The following is a 19511-nucleotide window of genomic DNA, read 5'->3' on the forward strand; positions in this document are numbered from 1 at the left end:
TAATGATTGTACAAATGGTTGATATTCAAACATATTCTTCTATCAAATATAGTAGTAATTTGAATCTTATATAATATTTATCAAATAGTAGTATACTAGTATTTGAATCAATCATAATACAAATTGTATTTGTAATCTCTAAAATTACTATCTATCTTAAACTCGAGAAATATAACCAATAAAAACAAAACTTTTTTTTTTTTTTTGACTAAGTTACAAACAATTATAGTAAATCATGATTATTGGACTGTATACGTGACTGGCGGGCTTTTGATTACAAATATAAATGTGTTAACCTTGAGTCTTGAAAAAAAAATTCAATTAATTATTGTGCCTTGTAATTCTTATGGGACCATTTAATCTGCCATAATTTGTGGAGCACTAACAAGTAAAAACCAAAGTTTGACAATTTTAGAAAGACTTAATTTATATTTGTATTTTTATTCTATTCAAGTATAAAATTAAAATATACCAAAATTGGTTATGGGACAAAAAAATAAAATTGATCAATAATTAAGTTTTAAGGTCATTTGAGTTGAGTTTTGCGGTGGCACATGGACTAATAATTAAAACAATAATAATTATTCCTATTTATTATTATTGAATGTTACTATCACATGCTTACTAACACCGCCACCTATCCACTCATTTTCTTTTTGTTTATAAGCAAAGACAATATAATTATATATCATCAGTCTATAAACAACTAAACCTTCTAAAATTACTCTTAATACTAAGATTATATTTTTAAATAATTATTATATATTATGATTTGTATATATAATTTAATTTAAAAAATAATAATAAACAAATAACACTAAATTTATTTAAATAAATCATAACATATTTTTAAATTTGTAAATATATATTCAATTTATTTTTTTCATTTTTTTTTAAATTATTAATTTTTAATGAATAATACCGAGAGTAGGTTAAACACAACAATACAAACATGATAAAATAAACAAATAACAAATTATCACTTTGGAAAACATTTTGACAACCCTAATAATAATAATAATAATAAAATTTTAAGATTATAAATTTAATATGTTAAAAAAAGTGTAACTAAATGGTTGATTTGTTTTATTTAAAATTGTAAAATAATATAATTTTAAGAATCTAACCAGAATTTATCTCATCTCATCCTGAATGTATAACTAAAATAATTTAATTAGTAGACTATTATTGGCATGTAGTCTACCCCTGTATGGAAGGTGGAGTACCTAAAATTCGATTTTTATTTGACTGCCTAATTTTGATTTAGACGTATATTATTAATTCATCGGGTACTCGATTTCTAATTATAAAAGTGCAGAGATTTGAAGAAGAATAAACATAATTTTATTAAATAATAATAACTTTAAAATAGAAATGTTAAAAAAATAAATAAAATATTATTTATCTACATATTTATATTATAGAAGTTGAAAAAGATAACAACGAAAAATTAAAGAATAAAATTTGAATACGAAGAGTAAAGTTGGGAATAAAGAATAATGAAGAGGAATATTTTTTTTTTTGTGAATATTAAAAATATAAATTTGGAATGGAGTACGAATAAAACAAGATAAATTATATTTTTACGACATATTTTTTATGACTTGATATTTGAAATATCAAATTAAATTTTAAAAATAAAAAATTTATTTTTAATATTAATTTAGATCGGTTCAGGTTTGAGTTTCGAAAACTCCTCTTCCAACCCAATAGGGTACTTCTTCTCTCCCTATGCTTATATCCCTATTCTCACTTTATTCTCATGAACGGATTTATGTAAGGGTTCGGCCCACCCGGATAAAATGTGACATTATCTCTTAATCTAAAAATAAAAATAAAAAAGTTACTATTTTGTGTATTTAATTATTAAGAAAATTGTCAAATTTATTTTTATTTACTCGTTTTTAATCAAAAAAAATTCGTTACTTTTTAAGCCTACTCTACTATCGAATTCTGGGTCCGTCCCTGTATTAAAATACATGAATTCCACACTCAATGCCCACAAATGTTGAATTATATACTGGTCCTATTTCAATCCCTATGGATTATTGTTTACTACTTCAACTTTTTATGATTCATTTCATTTTTTAGCATCAAATTAGTAGTGAATTTGAATCTCACTCAAATTAACTCAAATAATTAAGATGACGATAATATGCTTACATCTTAATAATAATAATAAATAAATAAAAATTGAACAAGAAAAAAAAATAGAAATAATTAAGATGACGATAATATGCTTACATCTTAATAATAATAATAAATAAATAAAAATTGAACAAGAAAAAAAAATAGTGGATGAGAAGTGGGTGACAAAGTCGCACTAGAATCACATGCCACATGCATGGGAATATGGGATGTGAATTATTATTATTATTATTATTTTATTTATTATTTGTTTTTTTCTCAAACTAATTAAGTCAAGGTTTACACTTCACATCAATGTCCATGCACGTTCCTCTTCACAGTCTTGGACTTCAGTTGCTCTTCAAATCATTTTATATTTAATTTATATATATTTTTTACTATTTTAATATATTTATTTATTTCTTGATAAATGATTCAAATATGAATACTCAAAACCTTGAGCCCAAACAAGCTATTCTTTCTTTTCTTTATATATTTTTTAAAAGGGAGACACTCTTTCATAGAGCTAGCAGATCTATTATTATTTTTGAAATTATGATAAAGTTTGAATATAATAATATTTAAGTACATAGTTAATGTATGAAAAAACAAAGACCCTCGAAGCCATACCGAGTTACTTTCACCTACCTAATTTGGATGATCAACTTTAATAATTTTTTAACTATTTATGTTTTGAAACACAAAAAAATTGACAAATAATAAATCATATCACCAAGAAAATCTATATATCCACATCAAGCTACTTTTACCTTCACGTCTTATAGATCAACTTTAATAAACTTAAACCGATTTTGTTGCTTTTAGTTTATATAATTTAAAGCAAAAAGACAAACATGAAACTTTCAACAAAAGCAAGAAATATGATATATATTTTTATTTTAATTTGAAAAAGAAAAACACAGAACAATTCAGTAACAAGAATCTTAGCTTTAAAAAAATACAAATTTTGAGTTTAATTCTTACTTAAAAACGTTTTAAATTAAAATGTCGTAATGGTAAAGATTGTGTTAGTTTCTAATTAAAAATGACTATTTTATTATAAATATTCAATACGTTAACATTGTGATATCTCCCCTAAAAACAACAATACAATGTTAGAATTTTAAAATGGGTCATAACAAAAATATATATTATATTAATATTATATTTAATCATTTAGATTAGCTACTTTTTATTAATTAATTTACAATATAAAACTATTAGATTTTTAAAATTTAACTTAAAATATACCAAGAAAAACAAAAAGTAATATATTTTTTCCCACTTAAAATACCTTATCAAGCTAAAATATCAAATATTATATTCAATTCCTACTAAAAAAAAATTTAAAATTCATATCTACAATATTACTTATAAAAAAAGAAAAGTAATAATGAGAAGTAACAATATGCTTCCAATTACAAAAATACAATCAATGTACTTTTTATCATATCTTCAATTTTCTTTTCACATGGTTCAAATATTCCAATTTGAATTGTTAATTCAAATCTATACTTTCTTTTGATTCAAACTTTCACACCAAATACTAAACTACAAGAATCCTCGACAATAAATCCTAAAAAAAGCTATCATTTTCCAATTTCAAACCAAGTAATTCACCAAAATGACGATACATTAATTAAGTATCTAAATCATAATCACGATAAACTCAAACTCTTTCATCGTTATTCATAGTCGACGGATACTCTTATTACACTAGTCGAGAATTCAAGTATTGTATACTCGTCCGATAATTTGTATGAAGTAATTTATATTAAAAAAAACAAAAACAAAAAAGTAAGAAAAGAAACACACGGCAGTGTGCAAACAGCTCAGAATGAACTCAACGTCTGTACCGCATTTCCTCATACTTTCCTTCATTTCCACTCATCTCTGTAATCTCTCACTATATATATACATATATATCGTCTCTTCAACTTCATATTCATCATTTACAGTTAACTATGCCGCGTAATTTATCCGCCATTGTTACCTTCTTCATCGTCTTCCAAATTTTCGCCACCGTTTTCGTAAATGCAGACAGTCCTTATAGATTCTTCGACTGGAATGTCACTTACGGAAACATCTATCCTCTCGGCGTTCCTCAACAGGTAATATATAATACTTCATCAATCCAATCCTCACAGATTGATAGATCTCTGTTTTCCGTTTCATCAATCGCAGGGAATTCTCATCAACGGACAGTTCCCTGGACCTGACATTTATTCCGTCACAAATGACAATGTAATCATCAACGTCTTCAATAGTTTGGACGAACCTTTTCTCCTCTCCTGGTAATTCTTCATTCAATCTCATTTTTGTCTGAATAACCGCCAATCTAGCCGAGATCTAGTTCATTGATTTGATTTGATTTGATTTCTTGCATAACCGCCAATCTAGACGAGATATAGTTTATTGATTTGATTATATTTGATTCGATTCTGATTAGTTAGCACAAAATTAACACGATTCGTCTTTAATATTTGTGAAACTGGATTGTGGATTGGTAGGAATGGAATTCAAAACAGGAGGAATTCATATGAAGATGGAGTTATTGGAACTACCTGTCCGATACCTCCTGGAAAGAACTTCACCTATATTCTTCAAATGAAGGATCAAATAGGAAGTTTCTATTACTTTCCTTCTCTCGCTTTCCACAAGGCTGCCGGTGCTTTTGGAGGAATTCGAATCCTCAGCCGTCCTTTCATTCCGGTTCCGTTTCCAGATCCCGCCGATGATTTTACCGTCCTCATCGGTGACTGGTATAAGACGAAGAATCACACGGTACTTTACTTTCCTTTCATTTCCTTTCCCCGATCATTGGTTTAGGTTTCATGAATGACAAAACGTTGAATCATCGTTGTTGTAGAATTTGAGAACTATACTGGATCGAGGCAAGAAATTACCTCTTCCTGATTCCATCCTCGTTAATGGCCGTGGCCCTAACGCCGCCTCTTTCAACGTTCAACAAGGTCAGTGATTCTCAGTGAGAATTTCATTTCATATGACTATTTTAGGGTTTATGTTTTTTTGAATTGGAATCTTAGGGTTTCATTCATGATTGTACAGGGAAAACATACAGGCTTAGGATATCGAACGTTGGCTTACAAAATTCGCTCAATTTCCGCATCCAAAACCACACAATGAAGCTAGTAGAAGTTGAAGGAACACACACTATACAGAACAACTATTCATCTCTCGATATCCATGTAGGCCAGTCTTATTCAGTTCTCATTACAGCAGATCAACCTCCTCGCGACTATTCCATTGTCGTTTCTTCAAGATTCACGTCTAAAGTCATCACAACCACAGCCATTCTTCATTACAGCAACTCAGCAGGGCCAGCCCCTGGTCCTCTCCCAGGAGGACCCACAATCCAAATCGACTGGTCTCTCAACCAAGCACGTTCAATTAGGACTAATCTAACCGCAAGTGGACCAAGACCCAATCCACAAGGGTCTTACCATTACGGTATGATAAACACAACAAGAACTATTAGATTAGCTAACTCAGCCGGGCCTGTGAATGGAAAACAGAGGTATGCTGTCAACAGTGTATCTTTTGTTGGGACGGATACACCGTTGAAAGTCGCTGATTATTTCAAGATTGATGGAGTTTTTCGAGTTGGAAGCATATCAGATAAACCTCCTGGCGGTGGGTTATTCTTGGATCCATCTGTTATGAGTGTGGATTACAGATCTTTCATCGAAATTGTTTTTGAAAACAAGGAAGTCATTGTTCAAAGCTGGCATGTCTCTGGATACTCTTTCTTTGTTGTAGGGTAAGTTCAATTTTCATTAAGAACGCGTTAAAAACACATTGATTAAAGCAAATTATCTAATAAAATGATTGTTTATGAAATGTAGGATGGATGGAGGGACATGGTCACCAGCGAGTAGAAATGGATACAATCTTCATGATGCTATTGCACGTAGTACTATTCAGGTATACCCGAAATCGTGGACAGCTATTTATGTATCTTTAGACAATGTGGGAATGTGGAACATTAGATCAGAGTTTTGGGCAAGACAATATTTAGGACAACAATTTTATATGCGTGTGTACACGACTTCAACATCTTTACGCGATGAGTATCCGATCCCGAAGAATGCTCTTCTTTGTGGAAAGGCGAGTGGAAGACATACAAGATCCCTTTGAGGGTCGTCCCGTGAACTTTTTATTTATTCGTTTTAACTTAAAATGTATGACCTTAACTCGAGGTCAATGTTCTCTTTCACTTGAAGTTATATTTATTAGCTTTGAGAATTTGGTTAGTTCAGTTATAAGATAAAAAAAAAACTTAGATATTATATATTGATTACCAATTTATTTTATTTTACAGTCAAAGTAATAAATTCATGTTTCTTTTATGGTCATTTTTAATCAATAAAATGGGTATTTGATTTTGTTTGTCTCTGGTCAATTAATTATTAATCTCATATCATTTTTAGACTGGTAGGTAAGAGTATAAAATATCAAAAGCAAAGCTAATATAAGAGAAGGATAGCATGTAAACACAATTCATAAACAAACATAATATTATATGCAACGGTTCAATTTTACCAATAGTAAAAACTCAAAATAGTTGAGGATTGGAAGTGAATATAATTACTGAGATAGTCTTAGGGATGCAGATTGATTATGAGTAGAATAAGAGTAGTTGAAAACTAATAATAAAATAAGAATTTTAAAACTATAAATTTTTAAAATTATAAATTTTGTATTTTTTTACTATAATCTTTGTTTGTTTATTTGTATATTTAAATAAATTAGGGATGGTCTAGTTTTAATTTTGAACATTTCTTCCATTTCGAGTTTTTTTTAATGAAATTATACTAAATTGTATAATTTTTTTATTTAATATTCTGTTAAAAGATAAATTAAAATTAAAATTAAAATAAAGTTTTTGATTTAATACAATTAGAAATTAAATTCATTTTTTATTTTAATAATATATTTTATTATATATATTATATATTTCATTAATACAATTAAATAATTATATAATGTATTAGATATTATTAAATAATTAGATAAATAAATAAATTTGAATTCAAATTAAATTGGATTTTATTAAAAGTCGGTTGAATTTTATTATAACGAGGAACATGAACACCCTATAAACTATTATATATATATATAGCCATTAGCCATAGTATAATATATTTTACAATTTAAGAGTTTAAATATCTCAATTTTTAATTTATATTTATATTTATATTTATATTAAGAATACTCTTCTTATTTAATTTCCTCTCAAAACTTAATTCATAATTATTATTTTTTAATTTAGAAAATTAACGTCTCTTTATTTTAATTTTAAAGTATTTTTAAAAAAAATCTAATATTTGTTTTGGGAAAACAGCTTAGTGCCATTTAATTAAAAAAAACTCAAAAGAGGGAAAAAATATAAAAATTTAAGATCAGATCCAGACAATTTTTAGATTTGACAATGAAACAATAAATAAATTACAGACAATAACAACAATCAATTAGCGCCTACAACGTTTTTATTTTTATTCTACTTGTGAATTTCTCAAACGAAATATCCCATATCTGACAGAACTTTATATTCTCTTCATTCCTTTCGATTCTTCTCCAGGATTGAATGAGTGCATTTCCATATGAAGTTATATCTCTCCAAATATATCTTCAGCGGTTCTACTTCTTCCACTGTGAGTTCTTGAATTTCTTTCTTTCTAGATATTGTAGATTACTGCTCCAAAATAGCATTTCAACATACTTACATGAAAGGATCTTCCTTTTGTTTTATTCTTTATCCACTCTTGAATTTCTTCCCATATTCTTGGAAAGTTGATGATTTTCATGTTTGCAGCATACATCCTCCAGATTTGTATTACAAAAAAGCATTCCCCAAATAAATGGTTTATGCTTTCCTCAACTCCTGAACATATGACACAGTTGATTTCAGGAATGTTTTTCGAATTCTGTCTTTTGTTGTCAACCTTTTCCTGTATACCAGTCAGAGAATAAATTGGTGACGATGAATAATCTTTGGAGACCATACCACATTATGCCAATCTACCTCGAGTTCTTTTGTTCTAACCATTTCATATGCTTTTCCTATAATAAACTTCTCATTACTTTTTATTTTCCAGCATATTTCATCGTTATAAATGAAATTACTCATTTTTATTTTGCAGGCTAAATCTCTTGTATCACAAATTTAGTAAATTCATAACTTTTAAGTTTTAATCCCATAACTCTCTTATATTACCTTATTTATTATTATTTTCTTATACATTTAAGAATTATATTTTATAAATTGAATAATTTATATATAGACATTAGATGGTTAATATAAGAAAATAAATATAATAATTATATTATTACATATAATAATATTTTACAAATATTTTATTATATATATATATATATTCATGAAAATGGAATAAGAGACGTTTGAGAATTGATATCTTGATTAATTAATTATTTTTATTATAAAAATATTATAAAAGGGAAAATGCAATAAAGTCGAGAATGAATTTCTAAACCCAATTTGGTGAAGTTTATTCATTCCACGGTATATATAGTAATGATTTCAAAAATATTATTTTCACACTCATTAACCAAATACGTACTTCTTATTTCTATCCTTTCATTCTTTCATTTTTCACACCCCAACAAAACACTAATTGGTCATGTTTTCTAAAATTCAAAATTTGAGTATATATATATATATATATATATATATATATTTTAAAAAAACACTTATAAAAAATCTAGTTAATATAAACTCACTACAAAAAAAAAAAAAATCAGAGTATGTTATGTGTAAGTTACTTTTTTTTTTTTTACTAATTATTTTTTTAACACCACATAAAATATTTTGTTAGCTATATTATTACTTTAGGTAAAGTTTCATTAATTCATTGGAGATAAGTAGCCATTAATTTACTTAAAATTTTAATATTTTATTTTACCAAAAAAAAGAACTACTCATTAATTTAGTTAAATGTTTAGTATTTACATTTTCTATTAATAATAAGTAGGCATTACTTTTGTTAAAATTTTCCTATTTTAAGTTGTGAACGAGAATAAATAACCATTACTTTAGTTAATTAGTTAGCCACTAAATTAGTTAAAAATTTAATATATTATTTTACTATGGAAGAACGTTAGCTACCAATTTAGTTAAATGATTGACATTTCCTTTTCTAAAAAAAATAGCTATTACTTTAATTAATAGTTTAGTATTTTCTTTTGTCATATAAAATAAATAACTATTATTTTATTTAAAAATTTAACATTTTCCTTTCCAATAAAGATGATTAGTTATTACTTTAGTTAAACGTTTAATAATTATTTTGTCACTCAAGATAAATAGTCATTATTTTAGTTAAACTTTTAGTATTTCTTTTGTCATTCAGTAAATTATGTATTCCTTTAATTTTTCTGTTCAGATTTGAAATATTGCGACGGATAGGGGTGAGCATAATTTGTGTTTACCCAAATCCAACCCTAACCCAAAATATTAATTCGAGTTGGTAAATTTGGGTTGGGTTGAGTATGAGTTGAGTTAGGGTTACCCAAATTACCCAAATTATATAAATTTAATTTAATTCTTTATTATTAATATAATATAAACTAATTATCTTCCAACTTTAAGTCGAACACGTTTTTCACACGTGTTTCACACGTTTAACACGTTGTTCACACATTTTTAATATTTTTAACATGTTTTCACACTTATAACACGTTTTTCACTTGTTTAACATGTTTCACGTTTTTGGCACGTTTAACACGTTTTTGACATGTTTAACACATTTTCACACTAATAACATGTTTTTCCACGTTTTTGTCATGTTTAACATATTTTTGACATGTTTAATACGTTTAACACATTTTTGACAAGTTTAACACGTTTTTCACGTTTTGGCACATTTAACACGTTTTTGACATATTTAACACGTTAAAACGTTTTTGATAAGTTTAACTCGGTTTTCACGTTTTTGTCACGTTACACGGTTTTCACATTTGGCACGTTTAACACGTTTTTGACATTTTAACACGTTTAACACGTTTAACATGTTTTTCACACGTTTTCACACGTTTAACATGTTTTTCATGTTTTTGGCATTATTAACACGTTTTGAGCTATTTGTCACGTTTTCACATGTTAACACGTTTTCCCTATTTTTGGCACGTTGAACACGTTTTTAACATGTTGAACACGTTTAACACGTTTTTGGCTCATTTAACATATTTTTAGCACATTTAACATGTTTTGGTACATTTAACACGTTTTCACGTTTTTTGCACGTTCAATATATTTTTGGCACGTTTACACATTTTTGACATTTGTGTTTGCACATTAAACATATTTTTGACATGTTTAACATGGTTTTTGCACGTTAACATGTTTTGACAAGTTTTAACACGTTTAACACGTTTTTGACATGTTTAACACGTTTTCACATTTTTGGTACATTTAATATGTTTTTACGTTTTTGGCACGTTTAACACGTTTTTCACGTTTGGCACTTTAAATGTGTAAAAAATGTATTAAATGTGTCAAAAACGTGTTAAACGTGTCAAAATGTGCCAAAAACGTGGAAAACGTGTCAAAACATGTTAAACGTGCCAAAACGTGAAAAACGTGTGAAAATGTGTTAAGAATGTTAAAAACGTGTTAAACGTGTCAAGAATGTGAAAAACGTGAAAAACATGTTAAATGTGTCAAAACGTGTTAAACATGCTAAAAACGTGAAAAACATGTCAAAATGTGTTAAACGTGCCAAAAATGGGGAAAATGTGAAAAACATGTGAAAATGTGTTAAAAATGTGAAAAACGTGAAAAACACGTTAAACGTGCTAAAACCGTGAAAAACATGTCAAAATATGTTAAATGTGTCGTCATCGTGAAAAACGTGTCAAAACGTGTTAATCGTGTTAAACATACCAAAAATACGAAAAACGTGTTAAACGTGTCAAAAATGTGTTAAACATATCAAAAATGTGTTAAACGTGTTAAACGTGTCAAAAATGTGTTAAACGTGTTAAACGTGTGAAAAACGTATTAAACGTGTGAAAAACGTAAAAGAACGTGTTAAACGTGTCAAAAATGTGTTAAACGTATCAAAAACATGAAAAATGTGGAAAACGTTTTAAAATGTCAAAACGTCAAAACGTGTTAAATGAATTAAAATGTGTTAAATGAGTCAAATGAAAAATAAAAAATAATAATTTGGGTTACCCAACCTATATTAGTAAATAATATGGGTTGGGTTATGGGTTGGGTAAATTTAGGTTGAATATGGGTTGGGTAATACGGATTGGGTTTTCCTGTTTGCTCACCCCTAACGACGGATATTAGAATATTGTTGAATAATCTCATAGACACTCATTTTACGACTTTCTTTATTCTGTTTCAAAATTATATTTTTAGTTATATATTTTTATTTTAATCGCAATATGTGTATTAATTCACAAGAAAGAACTATGAAATTGACTTCCCTGCTTTTCAGAACAATTTAGCAAAAATAATCATAATAACTAAATTCAATGAAATGTGAACACAACAAAACATTCATGTACATATTTTAAATTCCAAAATCAAATTATGTTTAACATGAAAGACAAAGAAACACATGTAAACGTACTAATCTAAAAAGACAGATTACCGTACTAATCCAAAACACATCTACTCCTTATATTTGACTAATCCAAAACACAACCAAAACTAATCCATTTACCGCCATCAAAACATACATCCAAAAAACGTGTCCCTTGATTGTTTTATGTTTTCCTAAATCAACCTACATAACACATTAAAACACATGTCACTTTTACTATGAACGAAAAGTCTAAATGATGCATTTACTAACAAACATATTATATACAATGGACATCCCAAAAAATTTAATATGTATATACAATTACCTTCATCATCAAATGTTGATTTCCATGCATGCCAAAAGTATGTAACCTATGGTATTGAGATGTTTCAAATTATGTAACGGATTACTAATCTAACAATTTAAATTAGTTTGCTAATTAAGAACATATTCGAATGATTGCATAACTTTTGTGCTACTTTCCCTGGGTAAGGAAAAACCCACCGAACATGGGTACACATGAGTTATTATATATCCTCATTAACATTGTCAACTGTCACTCATTGTATTCATTTTTTGGTCACGCTCCTTATTCTCTTCCGTAAGACTTTCTTGTTTGACCTTCAAGTTCCTAATCTCTTCGTCTTGAGCGGTTATCCGTTCTTTTTGAGCTTCAATCTCTTCCTCGTGAGCTTTAATTTTCTCTTCTTAATCTACACTTTTCACTTCTTGTGTTGCAATTAAAGCTTCTTTCTCTTCATTTCATGTCTTTAGTTGGAAAATCTCCAAAGAAAGTTTTGTGTTTAATGGACCCGCGCTCCAACTTTTATTTTCCCCCACAAAATCAAGTCCAAACACTCTTCCAATTATGGGACCTCCAGTCGATTCAATCTAAAGATCATAATTGATTTTTCATTCTCCTTCTAGCCGTGAGTCTTGAGTTTGTTTCACTTGCTCAAAATTTTCCTACATCTAATAATTTTCAGAAAAACAATTAGTGATGTTATACTTCTATGTATTAGTAAATTAATTGACGTTTATTAATAAATATGTGAATACAAACCGCCAACTCTTCTGCTCTTTTACCACTCCAACCGCCAATTTTCTTTTGAAATGTCCTTCGGAAGACCTCTAAGATAGTGGGTTGTCTTTTAAGTTGAATAACCTATATTTTAGTAAATAAATGCATATGTAAAGTGAAATCACCATACACTTTAAATGTAATGAATGAATTGCTTTAATTGTTACCGACCAATTTTTTTCTACACTCATTGGCGTTTATTAATCCCCACAGTATGCAGCTCCACCTTCTTGGATGTATTTCCTTATATGAGTTTGCACCTTCGTACACTTCTTTATGTACTCATTGTCCATGAAATTAACTTTCATTAAATTTCAGTCTTCGATTGTCACGTGTGAGGGTTTCTTCATTTTTATCATCGCTCGATTCATGAAGTTTCTAATCTTGACACTTATTTTTTTCGAAATAGTTTATTGACAAATTGTTCATGACTGTTCCCACTGGAAAGTGTTCTACAAATGTAGTGAACAGGAATAATAAATGAGTGGTTCATACAATTTTTTATGTAATTGTTATTAATTGAAATAAGGTTTTTTGACATACCGCAAAATGTCTCCACCAAATAAGGTTCTTGTATAATGTGTCTTGGTTCTGAACTTCACTACGGGCACATCATTTGTGTGTTTGTTCACCTTTGTAGCCACCTCTTTAATTTGGCAGTCTAGCGTTATATCTATGCGATTTGTTGGCCTTCTTATTACCGTTAGGGTCAGATCCTATATGCTCCACATTATCGTTTACAAGTGTAGGGGTATTGTAGCTAGTTTGTGTAACCACATTTGTCCTAGTGTTCACTTTGTTTGAAGAATGTTCTTTACTTGGTTGTTTCAACTATGGTGTTGTTTTGTTTGCACTGGGGTATCCACATCCTTACTTGTACCCGAGGGTTGCCTTCTAACAACTCTGTACTTTGAAATTGGATCATTGTCCTTTAATATTTTAGTTTTTGTATGTGCCCGTCGAATCTCCAAGTTAGATTCTTTTCCTGTTGATTGTGATATGGAAACTGATGCATTATAATCATCTTTCTCTTCTTCCTCTTCTGCAATCAAATGTCTCTTTCTTATAACTGTTTCATATCCTCTTCTTTGCCCAGCTTGCACAGGAACACTCTACATTTAAAGCTTAAGAACATATCATATGAGACAGTAAAACATTAATTCAACTTATTCTCCTATCAAACAACAAAATAAGAATATCCTAATTGGAATGATGAAGATGTTACTTGTATGCAACAAGTACCAACTATTTCCATATATGATTATGTTCCAATCAATACAATGAATGCTACTACTCTACCCTGAATACTATCTTTCATTTGAAATATAATTTGTATCTATTAACCTTGTAGGAAGAAAGGATGAACATTGAACTCTAACATACTAATAGGGTTACTAGATTTGCATCAATTAAATTCACTTCTCACCAATGAAAGAAGAAGTGAGGGAGAGAAAGATAATGAACAAAATCAATCTCCTAAAAATGTTTAACTCAAATGACAGTTAAGATGAACCTATTTTCTTGTTTTTTCAAAGGCATTCTCTAGATAGGGGAAATAGACTATAAAATATCCATTCATCATCTAGACATTAGGTCAACCATTAAATCAATAAGTAACATAAGAAGTTTTCCTTGTAATTCATAAACTAAGCCACAAAAGTATGGAGGTTAAGATACAGAAATCAAAAGAAAGGCTATAAAGCATGTTTGCTTGTTTTTTCAAAAGTACTATTTTCCTGATAGGAAAAAAAAGACTATAAAACATCCTTTCATTGTTCATATATTAAGTCAACCATTAAATCAATATGCATATGCTCCTAACTAGGTAGTAGGTAACATAAGAAGTTTTCCTTGTAATTCATAAATTAATTCACAAAGACAAGGCTAAGATGCAAAAAGCAGAAGAAAAATATAGTAAAAAAAATATGGAGTATGCATAAAATATAAACATGGAATTTATCAATTGTGTTAAGAGTACGGAGAATTCCTTGAGGAGATTCTACTTCAATCTCAACGGCCTCCTTGTATTTCGTCTGAGCAAACAATTCATGAAAGTGCTGGACAACCTGAAGTGTTTCGATAAGGTAAGATGAGTTGGTTGCCAATTGTAAGAACATTATCCTTAATAAGAAAAAAGTACAAGTAATAAAAAATGTAACTATTTCCATTACATGGACCAACTGAGACACATCATTGTGTTTCTTCCAAGATACGCACATCTAAGTACCAAACAACAAACTTGCCACTATTTACCGAAGTAGCAAATTGACCTGAATTTTTCAAAGGGAACATTTCCGATAAAGCTTCTTAATTCATGTTTTTCCTTTAAGAGATCAAAATCACCCTAAAACTTTACCAATTGACGGAGAAATTTTCTCTTTTCATAGATCTAGAGCTAGGATAATCTAACAAGAATACTATCCAACATAACAAATGAAATAGTAATTACTAGATTCTCAGCACTAAGCAGGTTTCCTCTCTTTACAAGATTAACTACAAGCTCCAGATTGTTCAACTATACAATGCATATAGATTTCTTAAAGTAGGCAACAAATATCATTCTAGAATATTTATACAACTGAGTCTACTTGATGGGAAAAAAATGCAGACGACGAGAAGAAATTACCTAAGTGTACGATGATCGTATCTGGCGACTTGAACTAGTGTTGACTGGAGTACTTGCCGCCTTGATTCGTCATCTCGTCCAAATACACAGAAGATGGTTGTAAAAATTTGTAGGTTTTGGAGAATGATCGGGGGGAGGTCGTATTGGAGGGAGATTTTCTAGGTTATTTTTCGAGCGCGCGTGTTTTAGATTTTGGCCGCGTAAATCTTATATAATAAAAATATGGTATAAGTTGTGCGATAAATAAAATATGCATCTAATTTTGTTGGGATAAAAATAACCAAATCCCGAATCGAGGCATCCATTTGCAATGCCTACATTCTTCAAGAGATCACGACATTTGCTTCTCACTATTTTGAACAAGATATTCAATATAAACAACAAATGCCACAGAGAAATACAGAAAGACCAGTGAACATTAAACAACCACCCACGTCCATTTTCAATTATATTGGACGCAATAGTGGAGTTAAAAGTAAAAGATACTTAGATAGTGAAGAGTTATTGGTGGCTCACACGTACGTGCTACTAAACTGCCCCAAGGTTGAACTGTATTACAAGTGTGTTGATGTTGATTATGTTGGTACCTATAAGTACATTGCTTACATGTTTTAAAACGAGAATTTCCGTTGTTATCTATCTAGTACATTTTTCCAGTTGAAAGAAGTATTACAGACTACATCAATAAATAGAGAATTCGCCACTTAGTCCGATGTTAGGTGATAGATTTGATTTTCCATATCTTCTGCAATTCCTAATGAATGAATACGTCAAGAATGGTCTCTTTTGTAGATTTTTGAAGAAAATGAACATACTACAACAAAGGATTCAAGGGACACTAACACATGCTATCTTTATTCCCATATATTTCGTTAATGGATATGTTTGGAGGCCAAAAGATTACGGGTCTAATAGATCAACCATGAACAGCTGTGTATGTGTCAAAGCAAATGATGCAACATACTATGGACTGATATAAGAGATCATACAACTTCAATATCTAGGACCGTATATGGACATTGTCTTATTTAAGTGTGCGTGGTTTGACCCAACAAGGGACACAAGAATGAACGAGAACTATATACTTATTGAGGTTAACATGAAGCGAAAGTATCTTAGATATGATCCATTCATTCTAGCACAACAAGCCATACAAGTGTACTATAGTCCATGTCCAAGTCTATTGGATGTCCATATGTAAAACCAAGGCTAAAGTGAAAGTGGAGAAACAGTGGATCGATGATAATGTGGTGTATCAATAAGAGGTGCCTATAACTAGTATCAATATCGACTTGCCATTAAATATTCAGTTGTACGATGTAAATGAATTGCGTGACCCTAACAACTTTATCAACATGGAGGTGGAAGGGGAAAATGAGGAGGATGATATTGGATCAGAAGAAGTTGACAATGGATCAAAAATTTCCCTTGACTCGGGTGGGAGTAAATATTCAAATGACTTAGTACAAGTTGAGGTTGAAGCAAATGAATTCATATACTAATGTTTTTCCTGCTCTTTTTAAAATTGGAGATCACAATATTGCTAATGTTATGCATATATTACTCATAAAATCTAGTGAGGAGTTTGTAAATTATATGTTGTTGTTAGTTCATTAATCAAATGTACGTGGATCTTGGTTATCTTGAATATACACAGAAGATGTTTGATAATAATTTTGAAAGAAATGTAGAGAATACTAGAACATTAAAATTAGCCACACCTAAGTCATATGCGATACTTCTGCTCACTCCTAAAGATAATTTGAATGTATTTTAGGAATTCATACTAACTTCTACAATATCTTAACAAGTTTGAATAATTGAGGCTTATATAATTTTGACGAACTCCTACACCAATCGGCTAACATTCAAGATTAGATCATAATTCTTAGGTTTCTGTTAAATATGATTTTTATAATATTAGGAAACTAGAACATTAATATTAGCCACACCCAAGCCCTACGCGATCCATCTGCCCACTCTCAAAGGTAATTTGGATGTATTTTAGAAATTCATACGAACTTCTACATTATTTTGACAAGTTGGAATAATTCAGACTTATATAATTTGGGCTTATATAATTTTGATGAACTCATACTCCTAATCGACTAACATTCAAGATTAGACAATTCTTAGGTTTTGTTAAATAATATTTTTATAATATTAGGAAACTATAACATTAAAATTAGCCACACCCAAGTCCTATGCGATGCTTCTTCCCACTCTGTGTGGAAAGAGAAGCTGCAAGAAGCGGAAAAACCATAAAAAAAATGACGATTGTTCCAAAGGTAATTTGGATATATTTTAGGATTCATACGAACTTCTACATTATCTTGACAAACTTGAATAATTCAGGCTTATATAATTCGGGCTTATATAATTATGACGAACTTCTACTCTCAATTGACTAACATTCAAGATTAAATAATTCTTATGTTTATGTTAAATATGATTTTTATAATATTAAAAAACTAGAATATTAGAATTAGCCACACCCAAGTCATATGCGATATTTCTACCCACTCTCAAAGGTAATTTTGATGTATTTTAGGAATAATACGAACTTCTACATTATCTTGACAAGTTGGAATAATTCAGGCTTATATAATTCTGACGAACTCCTATTCTCAATCGGCTAACATTCAAAATTAGATAATTATTAAGTTTCTGTTAAATAGGATTTCTATAATATTAGGAAACTAGAACATTAAAATTAACCACACCCAAGTCCTATGCCATACTTTTGCCCACTCTCAAAGGTAATTTGGATGTATTTTAAAAATTCATACGAACTTTTACATTATCTTGACAAGCTGGAATGATTTAGGCTAGTATAATTCGGGTTTATATCATTCTAACGAACTCCTATTTCTAATCGGCTAACATTCAAGATTAGATAGTTCTTATGTTTATGTTAAATATAACTTTTATAATATTAGGAATTTTATTTTAGATTTTGACAGTCAACTGATATTTAATTAATTATTATTAGATCATATTAATTTTGTAGTTTATTTATACTAACTTGTCTTACTCATTTGAATCACCACTAATATGTAATCCATAATTTTAATGAAACTAGAACATTAGAATTAGTCACACACAAGCCATATGCGATACATGTGCTCACTCCCAAATGTAATTTGGATGTATTTTAGAAATTCACACAAACTTTTACATTATCTTGACAAGCTGGAATAATTCATGCTTACATAATTCTAACGAGCTCCTACTCTCAATCGGCTAACATTCAAAATTATATAATTTTTAATTTTTTGTTAAATAAATAATTTATAATATTAGGAAAACATAAACATTAAAATCAATACATACAGAGTTTAGAAGATACATGTTTTAATGAACTAGAACATTAAAATTAATCACGCCGTATGCCCACTCCCTAGGTAAATTAGGATGTAATTTTGAGATTCAAAAAAACTACAACATTATGTTCAACCACATCATTCACTCCTGTAATTGGTAGTGCATCATAAACTAAAATATCACCAAAAATATATTGTTAATGTATTACTGGATTAATCACTATGTACTCATAAGTCATTCAACTAAACTTATTTTATGACATGAATTAAATAGTCGCACAATCATCAAACAAATATAATCTCAAGGTCACTAATCATATAGCGTTCAAAAGTAAAGTGAAAAATTTGAAAATTTGCGATTGAATAGGAAGGTTATAAACATTAATTGTCGTTGTGTTCATAAAAGATTTAGTATTAAAATAAATTATTCAAAAAATATAGATAAATATTATAAATAAACTTAATAACGTCTTTAACCGCATTTTATATTTATATTTTGTTACCGTGTAATCATTTTCAAACTGAAAATCTAATCAATGTTTTCAAAGATGTTATTTTTCACCGAACTTATTCCTATTAAGTAAATTTATTCATTTTCATAATTTAATAGATAAAAAAATATCAAATCAGATTTATTTAATTTTGTAGTGACTACCATTTTTTAATTTCTTATATTATATACATAAAATAATATAAGACATAAAATAATAAAATTGATAAGATATCACTTTTATAAATTAAATCAACCAAAGAAAATGTAATGATTATAATTAGAA

The 19511-nt window shown here is 28.8% G+C and overlaps 1 protein-coding gene across 1 annotated transcript; it reads left to right on the forward strand.

Moving 5' to 3' along the window:
• The first annotated feature begins 4058 nt into the window (after positions 1–4058).
• Positions 4059–6534, forward strand: LOC124920339 (L-ascorbate oxidase homolog). The gene is made up of 6 exons (XM_047460808.1): positions 4059–4238; positions 4312–4421; positions 4638–4911; positions 4997–5099; positions 5197–5908; positions 5994–6534. Exons 1-6 carry the CDS (start codon positions 4092–4094, stop codon positions 6283–6285), a joined length of 1638 nt encoding a protein of 545 aa, XP_047316764.1. The 5' UTR covers positions 4059–4091; the 3' UTR covers positions 6286–6534.
• The last annotated feature ends 12977 nt before the right edge of the window (positions 6535–19511 follow it).

This window comes from Impatiens glandulifera, chromosome 1 (assembly GCF_907164915.1).
Source record: "Impatiens glandulifera chromosome 1, dImpGla2.1, whole genome shotgun sequence".
NCBI lineage: Eukaryota > Viridiplantae > Streptophyta > Magnoliopsida > Ericales > Balsaminaceae > Impatiens > Impatiens glandulifera.